The 27,969-nt window shown below is 50.5% G+C and overlaps 1 protein-coding gene across 1 annotated transcript; it reads right to left on the bottom strand.

Annotated features, from left to right (window-relative positions):
- Window positions 1-7,440: 7,440 nt before the first annotated feature.
- Window positions 7,441-27,768, bottom strand: LOC126184210 (uncharacterized). Its single transcript, XM_049926577.1, has 2 exons — window positions 27,638-27,768; window positions 7,441-8,404 (listed from the first exon to the last, which is right to left on the bottom strand). The coding sequence occupies exons 1-2, from the start codon at window positions 27,766-27,768 to the stop codon at window positions 7,441-7,443; spliced, it is 1,095 nt and encodes a 364-aa protein (XP_049782534.1).
- Window positions 27,769-27,969: the final 201 nt, after the last annotated feature.

Below are 27,969 nucleotides of genomic sequence, written 5' to 3'. Positions count from 1 at the left end.
TTCTGATTTTCTCCCAGTAAGACTGTCTGTGTAAATTTTTGGCATCGTACAGAGTTTTATTCGCCTTCCCTACATGTAGGCCCTATCTACTTGGCCGTGGTTTTATCCACCACCTTGCTGAGTTGAAACAGCTTTTGTGCCGCCTCCCTGCCACTTGTCTGGCCCTACAGGAAACCTGGTTTCCTGTTCAGCGGACCCCCTCCCTCTGTGGCTACCGGGGCTGGCCCTACAGGAAACCTGGTTTCCTGTTCAGCGGACCCCCTCCCTCTGTGGCTACCGGGGTTACTATAAAAACCGCGTAGAACACGACAGGGTGTCTGGCAGTGTATGTGTTTGTGTTCCTGCCACTGTTCCTAGTACCTCAGTGCCACTTCACACGGCTCTTGAGGCTGTGGCTCTTAGAATCCGGGCAGGAATGGAGCTTACCATCTGTTCCGTCTACCTTCCCCTGGACGAGGTTGTCCATCTTGCCGACCGAGCTGCCTTGTTTGCCCAGCTCCCCCCGCCATTCCTCCTTTTTGGGGGACTTCAATGCCAACCACCGTTTATGGCGTGGGGCGCAGATCTCGAGCCAGGGTAGGAACATTGAGGCTCTCTGGGCACAGCAGGACATTTGCCTCCTTAATACTGGTGCTCCCACATATTTTAGCTTGACTCACGGCACATACTCGGCCATTGATCTCTCTCTTTGTAGCCCAGGTCTCCTTCCATACCTTAGGAGGGTCCACGACGACCTCTGTGGTAGCGACCACTTTCCTATCCTGGTTTCTCTTCTTCAATCCCAACCTCCTGACCAGCTGCCATGATGGTCTCTTCGTGGAGCTGATTGGGCAACCTACACCTCAGCTATTATGGCCATAGCTCCACTTCCTAGTGACATTGATTTAGCAGTGGACGAGGCCATTGTTTCTGCCGCCGAGGCAACTGTCCCCTGTTCAAGTACCCTAAGGCGTAGTCAGTCCCTTGGTGGACACCAGAGATTGCAGAAGCTATCCGGAACCGCTGGCGAGCCCTGCAGCGCCACCGGCGTCATCCTTCCCTAGGGAATCTGGTTGCCTTTAAACAGCTGTGGGCCCGGGCTCGGCAGTTAATCCGGTGGATCAAACAGGACTGCTGGGAACAAAATGTTGCCACCTTAGGTTCTCGCACCTCCCCATCTCAGGTGTGGTAGCGGGTTCGGCGCATTTTTGGCTTTCGCCCTCATATGCGTCTGTCCCTTGCCTTTCTCTTCGGGGTACACTTTGTACTGACGCAATCGCAATCGCCGAACAGCTGGCAGAGTACTTCGCTCGTATTCCTGCGACAGCAGGCTACAGTGCAGAAATCTGCGCCATTAAAGAGCAGGCTGAGCGTATGCAGTTGTCGTTTTGCATGCACAGTTGGGAACAATACAACGCCCTGTTTAGTGAATGGGAGTTCCAAAGTGCCCTTACAGCTTGCCCCAATCGATACCTCTCCAGGTCAGGACCGAATTCACCACCAGTTTCTTCACCATCTCTCGACGCACTGTCAGGGTGAATTACTCGCCCTGTTTAACCACATCTGGACGGAGGGCGTTATCCCAACTCGTTGGCAGGATAGCATTACCATCCCGGTGCTGAAACCTGGTGCAGATCCGCTGGTGGTTGATAGCTATCGCCCTATCAGCCTTACCAACGTTATGTGCAAACCCCTGGAATGGATGGTGAGTCGGCGGCCCGTGGATCCTCGAAGTTCAGGGCCTCCTAGCCCAGCAACAGAGGGGGCTTCCGTCGGGGCCGCTCAGTGTTCGAAAATTAGTCTCGCTAGAGTCGGCTATTAGTTCAGCTTTTACTCGGCGAGAACATCTAGTTGCTGTTTTCTTTGATCTTCCAAAGGCATAGTATACCACCTGCCGCAATCATATCCTTGCTACACTGCACGAATGGGGCTTACAGGGTCCACTTCCGATTTTTCTACGGAATTTCCTCTCAAATCGCTCCTTTCGGATTCGAGTTGGCACATATCTCAGCTCTGCTCATATTCAGGAGAACGGTGTCCTTCAGGGCTCAGTTCTCAGTGTTCCCCTCTTTATGTTGGCGATTAATGGTATTGCAGCAGCTGTGGGCTCATCGGTATGTTCCTCTCTATATGCCGATGACTTTTGTCTTTATTACAGTTCCCCAAGCATCAGTGTTGCTGAACGGCGGGTGCAGGGAGCTATCCGTAAGGCACATTTTTGGACATCCAACCATGGTTTTCAGTTCTCAGCCTCTAAGACTCGAGTGATGCATTTCAGTCGTTGTCGCACGGTCCACCTTTATCCAGAGCTCTACCCAGCCAATGAAATCCTTCGTATTGAGGAGACACATTGCTTCCTTGGCATGCTGTTTGATGCTCAGCTCATTTGGACACCTCATCTTTGCAAGCTTAAACAACGGTGCTGGCAGCATCTCAACATTCTTCGCTGCCTCAGCCACAAGGTTTCGGGGGCTGCACGAACAACCCTCCTACAGCTCTATAAAGCCTTAGTCCAGTCCAGTTCCGTCTCGACTACGGGAGCGTGGTGTACCACTCAGCAGCACCTTCCACATTGCAGATCCTCAACCCAATTCTCCATTGTGGCATCAGACATGCGACAGGTGCCTTCCGCACTAGTCCGGTGACTAGCCTTCTTGTAGTAGCTGGAATCCCTCCCCTACGATTCCGCCGACAACAATTGCTTGCGTCATACATCGCCCGCGTCCATGCCTCGCCCGACCACCCAAGCCACAGGCTCCTTTTTCCATCTTCTGCACTGCACTCCCCTCCCAACGACGGCGGCCTAGGTCGGGTTTCCTGATCGCGGTCCGCGTTCGTTCCCTTCTCTCGTCACTCGAGTTCTTTCCCCTTCCTCCATCTTTCGGCCCTCTTCTTCCACCCCTCCTTGGTCCCTCCCTCGCTTGCGGCTTTGCTTGGATTTGTCCTGAGACTCCAAGTCCTCCATTCCACCTGCCAGTCTTCGTCAACAATTCATGGCTCTTCTTGCCTCGTTTCGCGAGGCAGATGTAGTCTACACCGATGGTTCTGTAGTCGATGGACGCACTGGGTTTGCTTTCATCCACGGTGACTACGTTGAGCAGCATTCCCTGCCTTGTGGGAGCAGTGTTTTCACTGCGGAGCTGGTTGCTTTTTTTCGTGCACTTGCTCACCTTTCCTGCTGCCCTGGGAAGTCACTTTTCATTTGCAGTGACTCCCTGAGTGGATTGCAAGCACTCGACCAGTGTTTTTCTTGGGACCCTTTGGTGCGCGGTATTCAAGATGCTGTTTTTGGTCTCGCAGAGTGTGGTCGTTCAGCGACGTTTGTGTGGACCCCAGCCACATCGGCATTCCAGCAATCGAACTTGTCGATCGGTTGGCCAAGCAGGCAACCACTTGGCCACCCCTGGAGCTTGGTCTCGTGGAAAGAGACCTCCAGTCAGCTCTACATCGCAAGGTCCGCGATGTCTGGAGCTCTGAATGGTCCGTCTTGTACACGCCAAATAAGCTCCACATGGTCAAGTCGTCCATGGCCGTATGGAACTCATCCTTCAGGAGCACGAGTAGGGACTCAGTTGTTCTCTGCCGTCTCTGAATTGGACATACATGGTTGACCCACAGCTTGCTCCTTCGTTGTGAGAACCCCCCCCCCCCCAAGTGTCGCTGTGATGCAGGGCTGACAGTGGTCCATCTTATGGTGAACTGCCCTCTTTTAGCCCTGTTGCAGCAGTCCTTTGATTTACCAGTTGCACTTCCTTTAATTCTAGGTGACGATGCCTCCATAGCTGACTCAGTTTTACGTTTTATCCATGCAGCTGGGTTTTATCACTTGCTCTAGTGTAGGCGCTCTCGCATGATTTCTCAGGCTACACTCACAACAGTGACTTTCACTTGTGACATGGATACCAAAATAGTGTCTTTTATGGTAACAAGTTGTGTTGGTACCTCTATCAACCGTTTCCAGCTGGAGGTTCTTAGTTTGTAGTTGAGTGGTTGACCTTTTACCTGATCCATCAACCACTGTAGTCTGTTTTACTCTAGTCAACTATTTGCTCTGCTCCTTTTAAGAGTCCTCTATTTTGTGTAATTGCGGTGTTCATTTCAGCTCTGTACCCCTTGGTGTTCCCTCCCTCTGGGTGCAGAGGTTACGCTTTTACTGTATAGGCCTTTTACAAGTATGTCTGTTTGGAACAGGGGACTGATGACCTCGATGTTTAGCCCCCATCAAACCCCAAAACCAACCAACCAAGCATCTACTTTCTGTTCGCGGACGTCGCCAAATTATTGGGAGTTATGTTTAAAAGAAAACTGTGCTGGTCTCCCCATGTTTAATATCGTTCAGCTCGCTGTCTGTGATCGCTCAACACCCTCTGTGTCCTTGGTGGTACCTCCTGGGGAGTGGACCGAGTGGTCCTACTCCGCCTATATCGCGCCTTAGTGTGCTCGAAACTGGACTATGGAAGCATAGTTCACTCACCTGCATGTCCATCTATTCTTAGGCGTCTAGACTGATCCCACCACCATGGATTGCGTTTAGCATCTGGAGCTTTTTACACCAGTCCCGTCGAGAGCCTTTACGCTGAGACTGCTTAACCCCCACTGTCCAATCGGCGAACAGTCCTACTGAGTCGTTACGCTAGTCATCTGCTGCCTTCCATGCCTGCTCATCCAACCCATGTCTCTTTTTTTTTTTTTTTTTTTTTTTTTTTTTTCGACGCCTCCTTTGATTTAGAGCATGCAGGCCACCCTTCCTCTTTACTAACACGGGGAGCCCGCTTCCATCTACTGCTACATTCCCTTTCCTTCCCATTTCCTAAAACTTTCATGACCAATGGGGGTGTGGTGCCGAATGGTTCAAATGGCTCTGAGGGCTATGGGACGTAACATCTGAGGTCCCCAGCCCCCTAGACTTAGAACTACTTAAACCTAACTAACCTAAGGACATCACACACATTCATGCCCAAGGCAGGATTCGAACCTGTGACTGTAGCAGCAGCACGGTTCCGGACCGAAGCACCTAGAACCGCTCGGTCACAACGGCCGGCGGTAAGGTGTCACCTTGTCTTCGCCCCCGGACCTGCCTTCTCTGTGACCTTTGTCAGCTTCCCAAGGACAGTAACCCCCCTGCCTATATTTCATCGATGTGGATTTGCTGCCCTATGCGCAAAAATGGCAGATGCCACATACATAAACACTAATGGCTCTAAGACCACATTCTGTGTTGGGAGTGCCTATATTGTTGCCGACACCACTATTAGATTTCGGCTTCCTGACCAGTGTTGGGTTTTTACTGCAGTGCTTTACGCTGTTCTCCAGGCTGTCCAATACATCCGTCACCGTTCATGGCTACTGTGTATTCTATGCTCGGATATCATCTCTTTCCTCAACCTCTAAGCTCTTTACCCCGTCCACCCTGTGGTCCACTGGATTCAGGACTGCCTCCACATGCTACACTTGGGTGGCGTCTCCGTGGCATTCCTATGGATTCCGGGGCATGTAGGTATCTGTGGAATCGAGGCAGCCGATATAGTGGCATAGGCTGCTGTCTCTCTTCCTCTGCCCGATGTTTGCATGGTTCTCTTTGCCGATCTACAGAGCGTTTTATGTCGTCGTGTTGTTCTTTTATGGCACACACATGGGTCTACACTTCCCAGTAATAAATTACAGGACGTAGAACCTCTTCCCTGTTCTTGGACCTCTCCCTCCCGGCCTCGTGGTCAGGACTAGGTAATTTTAAGTAGACTCCGGATAGGGCACTGTCACTTAAGCCATCGACATCTTTTAAGTAGCTATCCTGCCCCGCTGTGTCCCCACTGCTCTCAACCGTGGACGGAGAGACATCTTTTACTGCAGTGCCCCTATTTTAAACCGCTAAGCGCCCGTTTACAGCTGTCGCCTGATCTGTCTTCCTTTTAGCAGATGATATACGCTCAGCCGACCGCGTCCTCGAGTTCGTGTCAGTGAGATGACATCGGTCATTTGAAGGCCTTTTTCGGGTAAAACAACCCCCCTTCAATAGCAATTCTCAGATTTCGTTTTTAGTTTCCCTCCTTCGAGAGTTTCTATCCCATTGCTGCCGATGCAAAATGTTTTTTTTACCCTTCACTAAGCCACAGAATGAGCGCTTATCACCGTAGCACTTTTTCACCCTAAAACCGTAATTAAAAAATATGCTCATACTCTCTCAGCGCCCTTCAGTGTCTGTGTGCTGTACACCGTCCATACCTTAATGCAACCGGTCCAGGAAAGCTGTCACTTGATCACTCTTGATGGGGCCACTGTGATATTTGTATGGGTTACTGGTCATGTCGGTCTGACAGGAAACGAGGTTGCTAACGCTGCTGCCAAGTCTGCAGTCCTCATCTGTCAGCAGGTGGTTTCACTTTGGCATCACCGCTGGTCCTCCTTTCATGGGAACAAGCTCTCCGGGTTATTAAGCCTCTCCTAGTGGCTTTCTCGATCTCCTGTCGGCCCTCTCGACGTGGGGAGATTATTTTAACTAGGTTACGTATTGGGCTCTGTACTTTCAGCCATCATTTGTTAAATAGTGCTCCCCCACCACGTTGTGTACATTGCGCTCAACTTTCGATGGTCCGCCATGTACTGACGGAATGCCTTTTCTTTTTTTAACTACTTAGTTCTCGTTTGTGTTTGCCGTCTGAGTTATCGGCCGTTTTAGCGAACGACGCGCTGGCTGTCGACCGCGTTTTACTTTTTGTACGTCGGAGCAATGTGATGGAGGACATTTAATTTTTAATTCAGGATCTCCAGTTCTCTATGGCGTATTTTAAAGACTTTATTCCACATCCCTTTTTTAGCTGTCTTCTCTTCTGTCCATTGGGCTTAACGTGTAGTAGTTTCTAACACCTCTCCGTCTTCGTTTTCTACAATTCTGACATGCGCGTGTATGACCCTAGTTGTTATTGCGCTCTAAAACGAAACACTCAGACAAACACTTAACCTATAATTTTCCATGGAGTCATTCTCCTCCAGTCCAATGACGAACTTATTGCTAAACTGGAACGATGTTTCGGTGATTCCATCCAGCACGTCTAGGATGACCCTAAGGACCATCGTGTACACACTGGCACTTTCATCCTGGCAATAGCTAGGGAATAGCCTGTCCTAGAAGGTCAAAGTAATGGTGTACAGATGCGACGTACATTCCACCTCCAGCGCCTTTCTTCCATTGCCTCAAGTGTGGCCACATGTCCTCATGATGCAATACCACTTCCATCTGTGATGACTGTCGTTGCAATCTTCATGCGGGGAGCCCTTGTGCCCCACTCCCTAACAATTTAAATTGCTCTGGTCTCATTTCTCTTCACCCATGGGAGTGTCCAGTGTACATGACGGGAAAAAGAATTCAAGAAATAAAGATCCTTCACCGCCTCAGCTACTTTCAGGCTCGGAAGAAATTTGACAGGCTTCACTTTGTAAATCTCCCCTCTACCTTTGCTTCAGTTACGTCGTCGCCTCCTCACCCCTCCCCCGCACCCATCCTGGCCAGCCTTCTCTTTCCTCACCCTCAGCTGCTCTTGTCCCTTTCCCTCCAGGGCCTCCTCCTTGCCCCTCCTCCTTGCCCCTCCTCCTTGCCCCTCCTCCTTGCCCCTCCTCCTTGCCCCTCCTCCTTGCCCCTCCTCCTTGCCCCTCCTCCTTGCCCCTCCTCCTTGCCCCTCCTCCTTGCCCCTCCTCCTTGCCCCTCCTCCTTGCCCCTCCTCCTTGCCCCTCCTCCTTGCCCCTCCTCCTTGCCCCTCCTCCTTGCCCCTCCTCCTTGCCCCTCCTCCTTGCCCCTCCTCCTTGCCCCTCCTCCTTGCCCCTCCTCCTTGCCCCTCCTCCTTGCCCCTCCTCCTTGCCCCTCCTCCTTGCCCCTCCTCCTTGCCCCTCCTCCTTGCCCCTCCTCCTTGCCCCTCCTCCTTGCCCCTCCTCCTTGCCCCTCCTCCTTGCCCCTCCTCCTTGCCCCTCCTCCTTGCCCCTCCTCCTTGCCCCTCCTCCTTGCCCCTCCTCCTTGCCCCTCCTCCTTGCCCCTCCTCCTTGCCCCTCCTCCTTGCCCCTCCTCCTTGCCCCTCCTCCTTGCCCCTCCTCCTTGCCCCTCCTCCTTGCCCCTCCTCCTTGCCCCTCCTCCTTGCCCCTCCTCCTTGCCCCTCCTCCTTGCCCCTCCTCCTTGCCCCTCCTCCTTGCCCCTCCTCCTTGCCCCTCCTCCTTGCCCCTCCTCCTTGCCCCTCCTCCTTGCCCCTCCTCCTTGCCCCTCCTCCTTGCCCCTCCTCCTTGCCCCTCCTCCTTGCCCCTCCTCCTTGCCCCTCCTCCTTGCCCCTCCTCCTCCTCGCCCCCCTCCTCCTCCTCCTCCTCCTCGCCCCCCTCCTCCTCCTCCTCCTCCTCCTCGCCCCCCTCCTCCTCCTCCTCCTCCTCGCCCCCCCCCTTGTCCTCCCTCAGCCAGAGAAAACAGCATCTTGTCTGGCTCCTGCTAGGGATGGGGCTCCCTCTCAGAACACCCCTCCTCGGTGTTGTCAGGACAGGAATCTTGCATCCAACAGATACATACAAGATGATACCACAAATGCCTGAAGTGATAATTTTGCAACATGAAGTCACCTGAGCAATTAATTCTACGCACAATTCGAAAGCCCCTGGAAAAGATAAAATAGCAAATATCTGGCTTACATAGCTCACCTCAACTCATTCCCCCTGCGGGTCCGGGGTAAGAATAGGCCCGAGGTATTCCTGCCTGTCGTACGAGGCGACTAAAAGGAGTTTCAACCGTTTCGGCCTTCCATGTGATGGTCCCCCTTGGGGTTTGACCTCCATTTTTCAAAATTCTACAGAAGTACGAGCATTTTGGGGAAGGACGCCTTATGTGGTGTACCACTGGTCCTCAGTGCACTAAGACCTTGGCACTCAGCATTGTACTGGCGTTGTAACCGTACCCACTATTCCTCAAATTGGGCCTAAACGCCTTATGGGTTGTCCAAGTTACGCCCATAGTGCGTCTCCATCTGCACCAGCGATCATGATGGACTTTCCATGGGACCCGAAATCCAGCACGGTAGCCAGCCCATTGTGGTGGGGTTGTCATGTACCCTCTAGGTTGTAGCCCCCTGACAACACAGGGATCGTACTGTCGATACCTGAGCTGCACCCTCCCCACGTCGGCCAAGGAGTAGATGCCCGTCTTCTTGGGGCATCAGGACTCCCAGCAACGGTCATCCTGCCAGGTGGCCCTTGCTGAGGCTGGGTGGCGCCCGTCGGGAGAGCCCCTGGTCGGAGTGGGTGGTATCGGGGCGGACGTTTCGCAGATGAAACGTCAACACGCATCAGGTCGCTCTGCGGCCGAGTCTTTCACAAGAAAAGGTACTGTCGCTAGTATTGGTTCTCCTGCCATTTCCTCCTTGGCCACTCCCTGGGAGGAGAGACAGGCCCGCCGGCTTGGGGCGAAGTGCTTCCCCCGCTATTTGGTCTGTTTTCGAACCGATGGGGGGACGTTCGCCGCCTCCAAGCCCATGTTCTTTGATCAGCACATGGAAGACATCTTCGGGGGAAATCGAGGCTCTCAGCAAGATGCGTTCGGGGTCCGTTCTTATAAAGACCACCTCCGCCACACAGTCGGCGGCGCTCCAGGCGTGCGACCGCCTCGGGGACATCCCAGTGTCCATTGTCCCACATCTAGCACTAAATAGGACGCAGGGGGTTATTTTTCATCGGGACGTCCTGCTGCAATCTGATGAGGAGCTCAGGGCCAACCTGGAGCGCCGAGGCGTGCATTTCGTCCGGCGAGTCCAGCGCGGCCCCAAAGACCGTTGCATCGACACCGGGGCCTTTATCCTCGCCTTCGAGGGGGACGTTCTCCCAGAGAAGGTAAAGGTGGTGTGCTACCGGTGCGACGTGCGACCTTACGTCCCGCCTCCTATGCGCTGCTTTCGCTGTTTGCGCTTTGGGCACATGTCGTCACGGTGTGAGGCTGAGCCCCTTTGTGGCGATTGTGGACGTCCTCTTCGTGAGGAACATACATGCACCCCACCACCTTGGTGTGTTAATTGTCCTGGCATCCACTCGTCTAGATCCTCAGACTGCCCCTCATATCAGAAGGAGAAGAAGATACAAGAACTCAAAACTTTGGATCGTCTCTCTTATCCTGAGGCCAGGAAGAAGTATGACCGCCTCCATCCCGTGCCGTTGACCGCTTCGTTTGCCTCAGTGCGTCCACTCCTTCTGCGGTATCCTCACCCCTATCCTGTCCCCCCTCCGCCTCCTCTCCCCATCCGGGGTCTCTGCCTCTGCCTCCCAAATCCCTCCCTTCCAAATCCTCCTCCCCCGTGGCCCCCGCCCCCTCTGCCCCAGGGGCCACCCTTCCTCCTCCTCCTCCCCCGCCGCCTGAGAAGCGATCCTCTTCTCAGGCATCCATTGAGGAAACGTTCGTGACCCCAGCTTCCGAGGTCCGGCGTTCCAAAACGGACCTCGCGCGTGAAGACCTTCTTCGGGTCCAGCCCACCATCCCTGTGCCTCCTCGGACTTCCAAGAAGGCCTCCAAGAAGAAGTCTCTCTCCCCCTCTCCACCCCGGCGCGTTTCGTCTGACGCTCCATCCGTGAGTCGCTGCTCCCGGCCGTCCTCAGTTTCGCCAGGACGCTCTGCTGCCAGGCGCTCAGCTGGCCTCTCGTCGGCAAATGATGCTGCCCCTCCTACACCACCAGGGACAGCAGCCGCAGCTGGCGACGACTCGATGGAACAGGATCCGCCTCCCCCCCAGGGGGTCCACAACTCTTTTGTGGATACGTGCATAGCGAGCACGGGACCCCGAGCTAATGTGGCCTTCCTTCCTTTCCAGGCTGCATACCTTCCCTTACCGCATCCTTCCCCATCGCCCATCTTTGCCCCTCCTCCCCTCACCTCTGGCTCTTTGCTTCCCTTTCTCCCCATCTGAGAGTATGGTATGTGCCTACGTCCGGAGACGGACGCTCGAAACTGTTCCAACTTCCTTGCTTTCTACACTTGCAAGTCTTCGTCCTTCCTCTGTCCTTTTCTTTTCCTTTCCTCTTCTCTTTGCCCTTTCTCTTTTTTTCTCCCTGTGCGTGTCTGAAGGCCGACCCACGCACTTCCATGCGTAGCCGGTGATGGGGTAACGCGTAATTCCCCGCCCCGGGTAGACAGGTAGGACACGTACGTACCCCCTGGTAACGGCCAGGCCCAGGGAGGGGTGATTACCTGAGCTGATACCTTCCGAAAGTGCCGATTGCTCCCTCCGTCCGTTTGTCGGGAGGTGTGACATGAGGTGTGAACAATCACCTAAGGCGGGAGTGCCCTCAGTGAGGGCCCCCACAAGGGAGGAGCGCGCCATCGGAGACGCCGGTAATCATGGGGGATTCTTCCGCAATGGTTTCCTCACCTTCCACTACGTCTGCTCACAAACGTAAGTTCACTGAGTCTCAGTCACAGACGGTTCTTCCATCGTTGCCACAGTTCCTTGTTGTTTCTCGGTCTGACGAAGGTCACGACTTCTCCACGGTCAACCCTTTCATTATTCAGAAAGGTGTCGACGCAATTGCAGGTCCTGTAAAGTCTTGTTCCAGATTACAGAATGGCACCCTGTTGTTAGAAACAAACAGTGCCCTCCAGGCATAAAAATTGCTGCGTACTTCTCTGCTCCACGCCTTCCCTCTCCGGGTTGAAGCGCACCGCACTTTAAATTCATCGCGTGGAGTCGTTTATACATGCTCCCTCGATGGATTGTCTGACGAAGAAATTCAGCACTACCTGTCTGACCAGGGCGTAACGGCTGTTCATAGAGTTATGAAAAGGGTTGACACGAACATCATTCCAACCCGCACTGTCTTCTTGACATTTGACAAAGTTCAACTCCCATCGAAAATCAAAGCGGGCTATGAGATAATTTCCGTTCGCCCTTACGTCCCCAACCCTACGCGTTGCTATCGATGTCAGCGGTTCAATCACACCAGCCAGTCCTGTTCCAATCCGGCCAAATGTGTTATGTGTGGCAAGGATGCCCATGAGGGTGCTTGTCCACCTCCATCCCCTCGCTGCATCAACTGTATGGGTGACCACGCTGCTTCCTCTCGAGATAGCCCCGTTTTTAAGGACGAAAAGCTCATCCAGGAAATCAGAGTGAAGGAAAAGGTGTCGACCTTTGCTGTTCGAGAATTATTCGCCAGTCGACAGCCCACCGTGCCTCAGACAGGAAAATACAGCACTGTCCTTGCTTCTCGTCGGCCAACAAAGGAGGCGGCCACGCAGACTTGCGACCTCACCTTTAGTGCCACGGTCGTCAGATCGGCCAGCGCAAAGATCGCCCGTTCAACCTCACCAGTTTCGCCTGCCCACTCTATGGCTCACCCTTCATCGGGTTCTGTTAAATCTCGAGCCCAAAAGTCAGACACCAAGTCTTCGAAAAAAGAGCATACTCGTGAAGAGTTTTTACGTACAGCAACTTCACAACCATCGGTTCCTCCTTCATCTAAACATCATACATCCAAGAAGGCTACAAAGAAACCCAGTTCCTCTCCTTCTCCGCCAACGCGTGTCCCATCTACAGCACCACCTGGCGGACATCGCCCTCGGCTGTCTTCTGTGTCGCCGAGGCGCACTGCTGGTGGCCTGTCAACCGGCCGATCGCTGGTGGCAGGAGCTGCTCCTGACCAACCTATGGATCAGGATCTTCTGCCTACGGCTGAATGCCACTCCATGCTGTCGGTCGCAAGCTCTGAGCAGTCGTTGAGTTGACAGCACCCTTGGTCACATTCCTTCATTTTCTGTTCACCCTATGTCCATTATCCACTGGAATATCCGCGGCATTCGAGCCAATCGGGATGAATTGTCGATCCTCTTACGACCCTACTCGCCGGTCATCTTCTGTATTCAGGAAACAAAGCTGCGTCCCCATGACCGCTTTGTTCTCCCTCCTTTTCAGTCTGTCCGATATGATCTCCTCTCTGTTGAAGGCACTCCAGCACATGGAGGACTCATGATTCTTCTTCATGATACTCTCCATTATCACCCAATCCCCTTAAACAGTTCCTTCCAAGCTGTCACCGTCTGCCTTTCCCTCTCTGGATACACGTTCTCTCTTTGTACTGTATACATTCCATCGTCCACACCAATGGCACGAGCTGATCTCCTTCATCTTCCTGGTCAGCTTCCACCCCCCTATTTGCTGGTTGGTGACTTCAATGCCCACCACCCGCTTTGGGGATCTCCACATCCTTGTCCACGTGGCTCTCTATTGCTAGACGTCTTCCACCAAGCGGATCTAGTTTGCCTCAACACTGGGGTCCCCACATTTTTGTCTGCCTCCACGACTAATTTTGTCCCATTTGGACCTTGCGGTCGGTACTATTCCGCTAGCTCGGCGCTTCGAATGGTTCGCCCTTGATGATACACACTCGAGTGACCACTTTCCATGTGTCAGACTGCAGCCTGAACTGCCATATATGCGCCCGCGACGCTGGAAGTTTGCCCAAGCCGATTGGACACTTTTCGTCTCTAGCGACATTCGATGACGGTCGCTTTCCCAGCGTCGACGATGAGGTCACACATATTACCGACGTTATTCTTACAGCTGCGGAACGTTCAATACCACTCACCTCCGAATTGCCCCGACGCCCCCAGTTCCTTGGTGGAACGAGGCATGCCGTGACGCAATACGTGAGCGGCGACGTGCTCTTCGCATTTTCCGTCACCATCCTACTTTGGCCAACTGTATCCGCTAGAAGCAGCTCCGTGCGCGATGCCGTCGCGTCATCCGCGATAGCAAGAAGGCAAGCTGGAAATTCTTTATTAGCTCATTTAACATCTTCACTCCCTCCACGGAAGTTTGGAGTCGGCTTCGACGGTTCTCAGGCGCGCCTAGTTTCTCCCAGGTCTCTGGGCTCACTTTTGCGCATGATACATTAGTGGACCCCGTCGCAATTTCTAACTCATTGGGTCAGCACTTTGCTGAGATTTCGAGCTCTTCCAATTACCCGCCAGCGTTTCTCCCGAAGAAACGTGCAGCGGAAGCGCGACCTCTTGCTTTCTCCTTTCCAAATCACGAAAGCTAAAATACTGTTTTCTCCATGCGGGAACTCCAACATGCACTCTCTTCTTCTCGCTCCTCCGCCCCAGGACCGGATGGTATCCATGTCCAAATGTTGCTGCATTTATCAACCCATAGTCTGCGTTACCTCCTTCGCCTTTATAATCGAATTTGGACCGACAGTACTTTTCCCCGACGATGGCGGGAAGCTGTCGTCGTTCCTATTCCGAAACCTGGAAAGGACAAACATCTCCCCTCTAGCTATCGCCCCATTTCTCTCACGAGTATTGTCTGTAAGGTTTTGGAGCGTATGGTGAATTACCGTTGAGCTTGGTGGCTGAAATCCCGCAGTCTTTTAACACCTGCCCAATGCGGATTCCGAAAGCATCGTTCTGCAGTTGACCATCTTGTTGCTCTCTCCACTTATATCATGAACAATTTTCTCCGGAAACGCCAAACGGTAGCAATATTTTTTGATCTGGAGAGAGCATACGATACCTGTTGGAGGACAGGCATCCTCTGCACACTGTTCTCTTGGGGCTTTCGAGGTCGGCTGCCCCTTTTTCTTCGCGAATTTATGGCAGAGCGCACTTTTAGGGTGCGGGTGAACACTACTCTCTCCCGTACTTTCTCCCAAGAAAACGTGGTACCCCAGGGCTCCGTGCTGAGTGTTGTACTGTTTGCCATTGCCATAAATCCAGTTATGGATTGTCTCCTTCCTGATGTCTTGGGCTCCCTCTTTGTGGATGATTTTGCGATCTACTACAGCTCTCAACGGACCAGCCTTCTTGAACGACGTCTTCAAGGATGTCTCGTTCGCCTCCACTCTTGGAGCATCGAAACCGGCTTCCGTTTTTCTCCCAGTAAGACCGTTTGTGTTAATTTTTGGCGACGTAAGGAGTTTCTTCCAACCTCCTTACATCTAGGACCTATCAACCTTCCGTTTTCAGACGACGCTAAATTCTTGGGTCTTATGTTTGACAGAAAACTATGCTGGTCCTCCCACATTTCATATCTTTCGGCTCGCTGTCTGCGATCCCTCGACACCCTCCGTGTCCTGAATGGTACCTCGTGGGGAGCGGACCGATTGGTCCTTCTCCGCCTCTATCGCGCCTTAGTGCGCTCGAAATTGGACTATGAAAGCATAGTATACTCCTCTGCTCGGCCGTCTATTCTTCGGCGTCTCAACTCTATCCACCACCGTGGATTACGTTTAGTGTCTGGAGCTTTTTACACCAGCCCTGTGGAAAGCCTTTATGCTGAGACTGCTGAACCTCCGCTGTCCAATCGGCGAGCAGTCCTCCTGAGTCGTTATGCTAGCAATCTGTCTTCCATGCCTGCTAATCCAGCCCATGACATATTTTTCGACGCCTCCTTTGATGTAGGGTATGCAGGCCGCCCCTCCTCCCTACTACCACCGGGAGTCCGCTTCCGTCAACTGCTCCATTCTCTTTCCTTCCGCTTTCCTAAAACCTTCTTGACAACTTGGGGTACAGCACCGCCTTGGCTCCGTCCCCGGATCTGCCTGCTCCGTGACCTTTGTCGATTTCCCAAGGATGGTACCCCTTCACTTGTTTATCGTCGGGCATTTGCTGCTCTGTGTGCACAAATGACGGAAGCCACTTTTATTTACACCGATGGCTCGAAAACATCGTTAGGTGTAGGGTGTGCCTATGCTGTTGGCGACACCCCAAATCTCTTTGGGCTTCCCGACCAGTGTTCGGTCTATACTGCGGAGCTTTACGCTGTTCTCCAGGCTGTCCACTACATCCGCCGCCATCAGCGGATACAGTACGTTATCTGCTCCGATTCTCTCAGCTCTCTCCTCAGTCTCCAAGCTCTTTACCCTGTGCACCCTCTGGTCCACCGGATTCAGGACTGTCTGCGCTTGCTCCACCTGGGGGGCGTCTCGGTGGCGTTCCTCTGGCTCCCGGGATACGTTATACGTTGGTATCTGTGGAAATGAGGCGGCCGATATTGCAGCCAAGGCTGCAGTCTCTTCTTCGGCCAGCTATTCCATCGATTCCCGTCGCCGATCTACGGAGCGTTTTATGTTGTCATGTTGTTCATTTATGGCACGCGCACTGGTCGACACTTCCCCAAAATAAATTGCGGGATGTAAAAACTCTTCCTTGTGCTTGGACCTCTTCCTCCCGACCGCGTCGTCGGGAGGAGGTCATTTTAACTAGACTCCGGATAGGGCACTGTCTTTTTAGCCATCGACATCTTTTAAGCGGCGATCCTCCCCCACTCTGTCCCCACTGCTCTCAGTTGTGGACGGTAAGACACCTTTTAATTGAGTGCCCCTATTTTACTCCGTTACGCGCCCGTCTACAGCTGTCGCCTGATATATCGTCAATTTTAGCCGATGACACGCGATCGGCCGATCGCGTTCTAGAGTTCATTCGTGCCAGTGAAATGACGTCAGTCATTTGAAGGTTTTTTGGGACAACCAACCTCCTTCTGTAGTGAATTTTTAAGCCTTCCTTCTGCTTTTAGTTTCTCCAATTTTATGACTTTCGTTCCCATTGCTGCTGGTTTCAGTTTTCGGTTTTTTACTGCTTCCTAAGTCACAGACCGGGCACTAATGACCATAGCAGTTTTGCGCCCTAAAACCAAAACAAAAAAAAAAGGATCCGCCTCCCGCCGGTTGTAGCGTTGGTCCCTCGAAACCTGGCCCTCCGTGGCCGTCGAGGTGACCAGCTCTTCCCCCGTCTCGTTCCCCCTCATCTTTGACTAGCGATTGCCTTGTTACATTGGAACATACGAGGTATTCGCTCTAATCGGGAGGAATTACAACTGCTCCTCCGCCTGCACTGTCTGCTCGTCCTTGGTCTCCAGGAAACCAAGTTGTGCCCGACTGACCGTATTGCCTTTGCCCACTATACCTCGGAGCGGTATGACCTCACCCCTGTGGACGGTATCCCAGCTCATGGTGGGGTCATGTTGCTAGTTCGGGACGATGTCTATTACCATCCCATCCCATTGACCACCCCACTCCAAGCAATAGCTCTCCGTATTACTCTTTCTGCCTTTACTTTTTCTGTTTGTACCGTCTACACTCCGTCATCCGCAGTTAGTCGGGCTGACATGATGCACCTGAGTGTTCAGCTTCCTCCGCCGTCTTTATTGTTCGGCGACTTCAATGCTCATCATCCCCTTTGGGGCTCTCCTGCATCCTGTCAAAGAGGCTCACTCTTGGCGGATGTCTTCAACCATCTCAATCTTGTCTGTCTCAATACTGGCACCCCAACTTTCCTCTCGGACTCTACTCATACCTACTCCCACTTAGACCTCTCGATCTAATCTACCACTCTTGCCCGTCGGTTCGAGTGGTATGTCCTTTCTGACACCTATTCGAGCGACCACTTCCCCTGTGTCGTTCGTCTCCTGCACCACACCCCATCCCCACGTCCTTCTAGCTGGAACATACCAAAAGCCGACTGGGGTCTTTACTCCTCCCTGGCGACCTTTCCGGACCACGATTTTCTCAGTTGTGACAGTCAGGTCGAATACATCACGGCTGTTATCATCAATGCTGCCGAACGTTCCATTCCTCGTACTGCCTCTTCTTCACGTCGCGTTTCTGTCCCCTGGTGGAATGAGGCTTGTAGAGACGCTATCCGTGCTCGAAGACGTGCTTTACGCACCTTTCGCCGCCATCCTACGTTGGCGAATTGTATTGGATACAAACGACTCGAAGCACAATGCCGTAGAGTCATCAAAGACAGCAAAAAAGCTTGTTGGGCCTCTTTCACCAGCTCCTTTAACAGATTTACTCCCTCTTCTGTCGTCTGGGGTAGCCTGCGCCGGCTGTCGGGCATTAAGGCCCACTCCTCGGTACCTGGCCTGACCTCAGGTAATGAGGTCCTTGTTGATCCTGTGGCTGTCTCCAACGCCTTCAGCGGAGGTTTCAAGCTCCGCCCATTACCATCCTGCCTTCCTTCCCAGGAAAGAGGCAGAAGGGGCTCGGCGACCTTCCTTCCACTCGCTGAATCTGGAAACTTATAATGCTCCCTTTACTATGCAGGAACTCGAACGTGCGCTTGCACTGTCCCGGCCCTCTGCTCCGGGGCCAGATGCCATTCACGTTCAGATGCTGGCACACCTTTTTCCGGCGGGAAAAAGCTTCCTTCTTCGTACATATAATCGCATCTGGACCGAAGGTCAGGTCCCCATGCGTTGGCGTGACGCCGTCGTTGTTCCTATACCCAAACCTGGGAAGGATAGACACCTTCCTTATAGTTACCGCCCCATTTCTCTTATAAGCTGTGTCTGTAAGGTGATGGAGTGCATGGTTAATGCTCGGTTAATCTGGATTCTTGAATCTCGACGGCTACTTACCAATGTCCAATGCGGCTTTCGTTGCCGCCGCTCCGCTGTTGACCACCTTGTGACCTTGTCGACATTCATCATGAACAACTTTTTGCGACGGTGCGAAACGGTCGCCGTGTTCTTCGATTTGGAGAAGGCTTATGATACCTGTTGGAGAGGAGGTATCCTCCGCACTATGCACAGGTGGGGCTTATGCGGTCGCCTGCCCCTTTTTATTGATTCCTTTTTAACGGATCGAAAGTTTAGGGTACGTATGGGTTCCGTATTGTCCGACGTCTTCCTCCAGGAGAACGGAGTGCCTCAGGGCTCCGTCTTGAGCGTAGCCCTTTTTGCCATCGCGATCAATCCAATTATGGATTGCATTCCACCTAATGTCTCAGGCTCTGTCTTTGTCGATGACTTCGCGATCTACTGCAGTGCCCAGAGAACATGCCTCCCGGAGCGCTGCCTTCAGCGTTGTCTAGACAGCCTATACTCATGGAGCGTGGCAAATGGCTTCCGGTTCTCTGAAGAGAAGACGGTTTGTATCAACTTTTGGCGATATAAAGCGTTCCTTCCGCCATCCTTACATCTCGGTCCCATTGTTCTCCCATTCGTGGAATCAACTAAGTTTCTAGGGCTCACACTGGACAGGAAACTTTGTTGGTCTCTGCACATCTCTTATTTGGCTGCCCATTGTACTCGTTCCCTTAATGTCCTCAGAGTTCTTAGTGGTTCATCTTGGGGAGCGGATCGCACTGTCCTGCTTCGCTTGTATCGGTCCATAGTCCGATCGAAGCTGGATTAAGGGAGCTTCGTCTACTCGGCCATCCCTCTTACGCCGTCTCAACTCCATCCACCATCGGGGGGATATGTCTTGCAACCGGAGCCTTCTACACTAGTCCTGTCGAGAGTCTTTATGCTGAAGCTGCCGAATTACCATTGACCTACCGGCGCGACGTACTGCTGTGTCGGTATGCCTGCCGGCTGTTGTCTCTGCCCGACGACCCCACTTACCAGTCCTTCTTCGCCGATTCTCTCGACCGTCAGTACAGGTTGTATGTGTCTGCCCTGCTGCCCCCCAGAGTCCGCTTCCGTCGCCTGCTTTGACAATTGGATTTTGCCCTCCCTACCACCTTCAGAGAGGGTGAGAGCCCGACACCACCTTGGCTCCAGGCTCCGGTTCATATTTATCTCGACCTCAGCTCACTCCCAAAGGAGGGTACTCCGGCTGCAGTATATTGCTCACGGTTTGTCGAACTTCGTGCTCGACTTGCCGGTCACACCTTTATTTACACTGATGGCTCCAAAACTGACGATGGTGTCGGCTGCACCTTTGTCGTCGGGGCCGCCACCTTTAAATACCGGCTCCTCGACCAATGTTCCAGCTTTACGGCCGAGCTTTTTGCTCTCCATCAGGCCGTTCAGTATGCCCGCCGCCACCGCCATTCATCGTATGTACTCTGCTCTGACTCACTCAGTGCTCTTCAGAGCCTTGGAGCTCCCTATCCGGTCCATCCCTTGGTTCAACGGATACAGCAGTCCCTCCATTCTTTCGCTGATAATGGTTCTCCTGTCCGCTTTCTGTGGGTTCCCGGACATGTAGGAGTGCCTGGGAATGAGGCTGCGGATGCTGCAGCCAAGGCTGCAGTCCTCCTGCCTCGGCCAGCCTCCCATTGTGTCCCGTCATCTGACGTTCGTGGGGTTGTTTGTAAGAGGCTTGTGTCGTTGTGGTGGGATGCTTGGTCATCCCTCCAAGGAAACAAGCTCCGGGCAGTAAAACCGCTCCCAACTGCTTGGACAACCTCCTCCCGACCATCTCGGCGAGAGGAGGTCCTTCTGACCAGGTTGCGGATTGGGCATTGCCGGTTTAGCCACCGATACATGCTCTCCGGTGACCCATCCCCGCAGTGCCCTTGTGGTCAAGCATTAACAGTGCGCCATGTTTTATTGTCGTGTCCCCGCTTTAGTCAATCTCGTGTTGTCCTGTCCCTGCCATCTACTTTACCGGATATTTTAGCTGATGACGCTCGAGCAGCTGCTCGTGTTCTGCGTTTTATAACTTTGACTGGCTTGTCCAAAGACTTCTAACTTTTTTACTTATTTATCTGCATCTTTGTCAAGCCTTTCTGGTGTCCCCCCTCCCCTTGAGTTTTACTAGATTCCCTGTGCTCTAATAACTGTGACTGGGCGCTAATGACCTCAGTAGTTGAGCGCCCTTAAACCCCACCAAAAAAAAAAGAACTCAACACATTCACATCTAACTAAATTATTTAACAGTTACATTGCAGACCCATTCACATTCCCTGATACACTTACACATGGAATAACGTATCTGAAACCTAAAGATCAAGCAGACACAGCAAACCCAGCCAAGTATCGCCCCATAATATGCCTACCAACAATATACAAAATATTTACTTCAGTCATTACACAGAAATTAATGACACATACAACACACAACAAAATTATAAATGAAGAACAAAAAGCCTGTTGCAAAGGAGCACGAGGATGTAAAGAGCAACTGATAACAGATGCAGAGGTGACAAATCAAGCTAAAACTATACAAAGGTCGCTACACTACGCATACATTGATTACCAAAAAGCTTTTGATAGTGTAGCCCCACTCATGGTTGCTACAGATATTGGAAATATACAAAGTAGATCCTAAATTGATACAGTTCCTAAACATACTAATGAAAAATCTGAAAACCACACTTAATATCCAAACAAATTCAAATAATATCACATCACAGCCAATACAGATTAATCGTGGAATATACCAAGGGACTCATTCAGTCCTTTCTGGTTCTGTCTTGTTCTGAACCCACTATCCAACATGCTAAATAATACAAATTATGGATATAATATTACTGGAACATACCAACACAAAATCACACATTTGCTATACATAGATCTAAAACTACTGGCAGCAACAACTCAACCAATTACCAAAGATAACAGAAGTGTTCAGCAATGATATAAATATGGCTTTTGGAACAGACAAATGTAAGAAAAATAGCATAGTCAAGGGAAAACACACTAAACAAGAAAATTACATATTGGATAATCACAGCGGCTCCATAGAAGCGATGGAAAAACAGATGCCTATAAATATCTAGGATACAGACAAAAATAGGAATAGATAATACAAATATTAAAGAAGAACTAAAAGAAAAATATAGACAAAGACTAACGAAAATACTGAAAACAGAATTGACAGCAAGAAACAAGCAAAAGCTATAAATACTTATGCTATACCAATATTGACCTACTCATTTGGAGTAGTGAAATGGAGTGACACAGACCTAGAAGCACTCAATACACTTACTCGATCACAATGCCACAAATATAGAATGCATCACATACATTCAGCAACAGAAAGAATCACATTAAGCAGAAAGGAAGGAGAAAGGGGATTTATCGACATGAAAAACCTACATTATGGACAGGTAAAGAATTTAAGAAAATTCTTTATAGAACGAGCAGAAACTAGCAAAATACACAATGCAATCACTCATATAAATACAACGGCTACACCATTGCAGTTTCATAGCCACTTCTACAACCCTTTAGATCACATAACATCAACAGGTACGAAGAAAGTAAATTGGAAAAAGAAAACAATACATGGCAAGCACCAGTATCATCTAACAGCTACATCCAAACTTATATATCCAACTAAAGAAATCTGTAATTATTGATACATGTTCAATTACCCGAAAGTTCCTAAATGCTATGTAACATATACCATACAGTTAAAAGGAAGTCACGCTTGATCAAGGTCCGCGTCACTTTCCATTTTTAACCAGACATAACGTCTGAGAAAGGATATAAGTAATAATAAGTCAAAAGGACGAGGCTTCCCCGGGCGGCCTTCATCCCCTCCTCCTCATCCCAAATCAGACTCAGTTTTTATGGATGTCACCCCGTCCTCGTTGGTGACGACCACCGACCGAATGAAATAACTTCCCCTCCACTGCTTCGTTTCACTTTCTCTCACCACATGATAATCCAATGGAATTGCGGGTATTATCGTCACCTACCGGAAATACTCCTAGTTTCGTCCTGCTATTCGTTCTGCTTTGCTCAAGAAATGCAGTTTCTTGATGACCACTCTCCAGTGTTTCGTGGTTATCGACCATTCTGTCGGAACCGTGCCGGCCCTGGGATTGCCTCTGGAGGGGGTCTCCACTTTGGTTCGCGGCAATGTCATTAGGGACATATGGAATAAGTTCACACATATGTGAGTGGCTAGGAGACTTCATAAATAATAGAACCCAGTATGTTGTCCTCGATGGCGAGTGTTCATCAGAGACAAAAGCATTGTCAGGGGGTCCCAGAGAAGTGTGGTAAGACTGCTGTTATGTATATACATAAATACGAGGTGCATTCAAGTTCTAAGGCCTCCGATTTTTTTTCTACGGACTGGAAAGAGATAGAAACATGCGCATTGTTTTAAAATGAGGCCGCATTCATTGTCAATACGTCCCAGAAATGGCAGCACCTTACGGCAGATGGAATTTTACCGGCAGCGGCGAGAATGAGAACTGTTTTAAATACTTAAAATGGCGACGTTTTCCTTACTTGAACAGCGTGCAATCATTAGTTTTCTGAATTTGTGTGGTGTGAAACCAATTGATATTCATCGACAGTTGAAGGAGACATGTGGTGATGGAGTTATGGATGTGTCGAAAGTGCGTTCGTGGGTGCGACAGTTTAATGAAGGCAGAACATCGTGTGACATCAAACGGAAACAACCTCAGGCTTGCACAAGCCGGTCTGACGACATGATCGAGAAAGTGGAGAGAATTGTTTTGGGGGATCGCCGAATGACTGTTAAACAGATCGCCTCCAGAGTTGGCATTTCTGTGGGTTCTGTGCACACAATCCTGCATGACGACCTGAAGATGCGAAAAGTGTCATCCAGGTGGGTGCCACGAATGCTGACGGTCGACCACATGGCTGCCCGTGTCGCATGTTGCCAAGTAATGTTGACGCACAACGACAGCGTGAATGGGACGTTCTTTTCGTCGGTTGTGACAATGGATGAGACGTGGATGCCATTTTTCAATCCAGAAACAAAGCGCCAGTCAGCTCAATGGAAGCACACAGATTCACTGCCAGAAAAAAAATTTCGGGTAACCGCCAGTGCTGAAAAAATGGTGGTGTCCATGTTCTGGGACAGCGAGGGCGTAATCCTTACCCATTGCGTTCCAAAGGGCACTACGGTAACAGGTGCATCCTACGAAAATGTTTTGAAGAACAAATTCCTTCTTGCACTGCAACAAAAACGTCCAGGAAGGGCTGCGCCTGTGCTGTTTCACCAAGACAACGCACCCGCACATCGAGCTAACGTTACGCAACAGTTTCTTCGTGATAACAACTTTGAAGTGATTCCTCATGCTCCCTACTCACCTGACCTGGCTCCTAGTGACTTGGCTTTTTCCAATAATGAAAGACACTCTCCGTGGCCGCACATTCACCAGCCGTGCTGCTATTGCCTCAGCGATTTTCCAGTGGTCAAAACAGACGCCTAAAGAAGCCTTCGCCGCTGCCATGGAATCATGGCGTCAGCGTTGTGAAAAATGTGTACGTCTGCAGGGCGATTACGTCGAGAAGTAACGCCAGTTTCATCGATTTCGGGTGAGTAGTTAATTAGAAAAAAAATCGGAGGCCTTAGAACTTGAATGCACCTCGTAATTTGGCTGACAGGGCAGATAGCAATCTGCGGTTGTTTGCTGCTGATGCCATGGTGTACGGTAAGGTGTCGAAGTTGAGTGACTTTAGGAATATATAAGACGACTTGGACAAAATTTCTAGTTGATGTGATGAATGACAGCTCTAAATGGGAAAAATGTGAGTTAATGTGGATAAGTAGTAAGTTCAAACCTTTAGTGCTCGGATACAGTATTACTGGTTTCCTGCTTGACATAGTCGAGTAGTTCAAATATCTGTGCATAACGTTACAAAGCGATATTGGGTGGAACGAGCATGTGAGAACTATGGTAGGGAAGGCAAATGGTCGACTTTGGTTTATTGGGAGAATATTAGGAAAGAGTACTGCTCTTGTAAAGGAGACAACATACAGGACGCTGGTGCGGCCTATTCTTTACTGCTAGAGTGTTTGGGATCCGTACCAGGTCGGATTGAATGAAGACATCGAAGCAGTTCAGATAGGGGCTGCCAGGATTGTTACCGGTAGGTTCGAACAACATTTAAGTGTTATGGAGATTCTTCAAGGACTCAAATGGGAATCCCAGGAGGGAAGGCGGCGTTCTTACGAAGGAACACTGTTGCACCGGCATTCGAAGCTGACTGCCAAACGATTCTACTGTCGCCAACGTACATTTCGCGTAAGGACCACGAAGATAAGATAAAGTAGGGCTCATACGGAGGCATACAGACAGTAGTTTTTCCCTCGCTCTATTTGTGAGTGGAACAGGAAAGGAAATGACAAGTAGTGGCTTGCGGAGTACTTGTGTGGATCTGGATGTAATCGGCATTTGCGTGCTGTCACTAATACGTCACTGAGAGTCGCCTTCGGTTAGCAGGTGCCGGAAGTTGAGAAATTGTGGCGATTGTGCTGTTATTAGGTATGTGCAGGCCGTTTTTACAGCACTCATTACCTGTGCGGTGTTTGCAATTTAATTCACGTGTGTGGAAGATGAACTGTTAGTCTTTGGTGAATCTGCTTATTGACATACGGTGTGCGACCGCAGCAGCCCTCTGTCGTAAGGTCGCATTTTTTATCACATAGCGAGTCTACAAATGCGTATGTAAAAGTTTTTTTTGCTGCACTGTGGCAATTGCTCTGTCTCAGTCGGATGGCTGGGACATGTGTATTATACTCCATATATGTTGTTTTTATTCAGTCTGGGAGCTACGAGTGACACAGTGAAAGCAGGATTCTCGTTGGTTCGGAGGGAGAAAGGAGGGGGAGACGCCTGGTACTTAACTACAATGCAGGCCACGATTTCCACCTATGTGTTCGGACCTGTTCGCCGTTATTACTGTGAGCGGGAGGTCTCTCGCTGAAAGCTTCATATAGGGGAAGCAGTGTCTTCTGGACTTGCAACCAATTCAGAAACGATTACACCAAAAAATAATACAAACTTCTCGGCTGTTGCTGGATTGCAGGGGCAGTGTTTCCACTACCATACACCAAGCATTGGTGCTCAAGGTCGTGGCTATATTCTAAACAGCAACGTTAGAGGGGTGAGCTACCCTGCAGGAGACATACTTTTTGGTGGGGTGGTGGCAAATACTGGGCATCTGTCTCCTTGGGTGCGTATTTTGTAGCACTGAGCTAATTTTTAAACGTACCATAATCTTCGGTTGGAAATCGACAAAACTGCAGTACTTTTATAACTTTCTATGATATTGTCACTTCCACCAATGAGATCGTTTCAAAAACACACACTATGATGATGCACGTGCACATATCATTTGTTGGAGTCTTGCGACACCGGTAGGTGTATCCTGCGTCCTTTGAACTATAAAGCGGACCAAAAGCATGTTGCAGTCTTCCGTTCAGGCTTGTTGCAAGGACTGTACTGGTCTATCGCCTTCACATTTGCCACATTCTCCCTTGTTACGATGTACCCCACCGTCAATGTGGTGCCCACCTGGTGGTGGCCCACATCCTACTGGACTCTCGTAATTTGGCAATCTTACGGGGAAATCTTAAACATAATGACATGCTACCTCTGGTGCTAGTGAACGACGCCAAAGTGGCAGATCTGGTTTGGTTTTTCCTATTGAAAGATGTTTCTCCGTTATTTAGGACACATTAGCCTCTTTGGTCACTAGATAGACTGGAAGGTTGCCTCTTCACTTGCTCTGACCCAGGGAGGCCCATGGCTGCTCTTACTTGGTGGTCCAGCCTGCTTCCTACTCTTCCCACCTTTTTAATTCTTCTTATTCATTCACATCTGTCGTAGGTTTACTGTTTCGCCATCGTTGTTCTCTTTCCCGAGATTTTATTAACTTGGCTACGTTGCTAGTTTTCTTGTGGTAACAGAGTGTGAGGAAATACCTCTCAGATGCAGAGGGTGTGTCCCACCACGTAACATGCTAGGGAGGCCTCCAACTGCATTCTGGGTGAAGGAATTCTCCCACTTACTCTTTCTGTCCCCTCTCTCACTTCTATTTCTTTCCATCTCCTGGTTTTGTTGATTCTCAGTTGGAGACACGTTCATCAGAAAATGTCTTGGGATCATTCCTCTGAGAGGACTATTCACAACTTGATCCATGTAGGATGGAGGAACCGATGACCTCATCGTTGGGTCCCCTTAAACCTATGAATCCAGTCCCTATGTATAAAAGGCTGGGAGTTCAAAAATAGCCCAATTGTGCTAATGGGTTTACCCCTCGCTCCTATGCTGTCACTATAGAAGTAAGGCTGTTGTCCTTAATTGGCAGGAAATATAAGATGGTACATTGTCCTGTTGGAATTAAAGATGGATGACCTGAGATAATAGCACAGTCTGCACTGTTGCCAGATTTCCAGGGTTTCCCCAGTTGTCATGCTAGTCTGAGCCTGTTTGGGCGGCTTTTCAGACAGGACAAAAGGTATTAGTTTCCCATGTAGGTCCATACCTGTATGTTAAAGATGGTTTTTCTCCTGCCAGTCTGAGCCTGTTGGTTACATTATCTGTTCCTCACTTTACAGGTAATAAGTCGGGACTTTCCTGCTGACCTGCTTTCAGAAACATGGAAAACAAGTTGACAAGGTTTCCCTGAGCTATTATTCACTCAAGTGTGTGGCTGTTATAGCAGTCAGATCACTTAACAGAATTAAAGATGACCACAGGTTTTCTTCCTGACATCACACACACAACTTCTTGCTCTGAGTTGGTCATATTCCCCTAAGTCTGGGTTGAATTGATTAAATTCAAAAATCGGGAATCTACAATCCTGAAGTTTTAAAATGTTGCAGGCACAGCTGTAGAAAGTTTAGAAAACTGCCCCACTGACGCCACAATTAATAAATTTAACGCACCGTGTTACATTATGTTAAAGACTAAAGTGTTTATTTCTCCTAAGTTTTAAATGTTGGGACAATTCAAAATTCGCTTGTTTCAAGTTTAGAATGGTGAGGAAATCACTTGCGGTAGATGATGGAGAGCCCTCTGTCAGAACCAGCCCACTTGCCCTAACGAAAAAGAAAACTATATAGCTCGCTGGTACAACAATTATGGTTGGCTGACAGCAGTCACTGTTGTATGTCGGACGGGAATAGGGCATACCTGTGACCTTATTTAAACAAAGAGCAGGGAGGGCATTCTATCGAAAGTATCTGGACACGTCGATCGCGAGCTTACACGCGTGCAGCGCAATGCCTGGCAGGACCGCTCCACCGCCACTTGGGCAAGCCAAGCCACTCGCAAGTTAGGGCCTTCGCGACAGTCAGTGGTCGAGCTGCCTTGCTGGCCTGGAGCGGCCGCTCCTTCATTGTTCCGCTACCACCACTGAGATCCATCCGTTGAGGCCGACTGTCTCCGTTCAACTCGGAGCAATTATTGGATGGAACCCATGTCACACTCTGCGTGACGTCATGCGGTCTCTCGACTGGTAGGTAGGTAGGTAGGTAGGTAGGTAGGTAGGTAGGTAGGTAGGTAGGTAGGAGTCCCGTGTCAACAGCATATACGTGCAG

Source organism: Schistocerca cancellata, chromosome 4 (assembly GCF_023864275.1).
Source record: "Schistocerca cancellata isolate TAMUIC-IGC-003103 chromosome 4, iqSchCanc2.1, whole genome shotgun sequence".
In the NCBI taxonomy this organism is placed as follows: Eukaryota; Metazoa; Arthropoda; class Insecta; order Orthoptera; family Acrididae; genus Schistocerca; species Schistocerca cancellata.
Note: the sequence above shows the minus strand (reverse complement) of the source record. Positions and strands in the feature narration are given on the sequence as shown.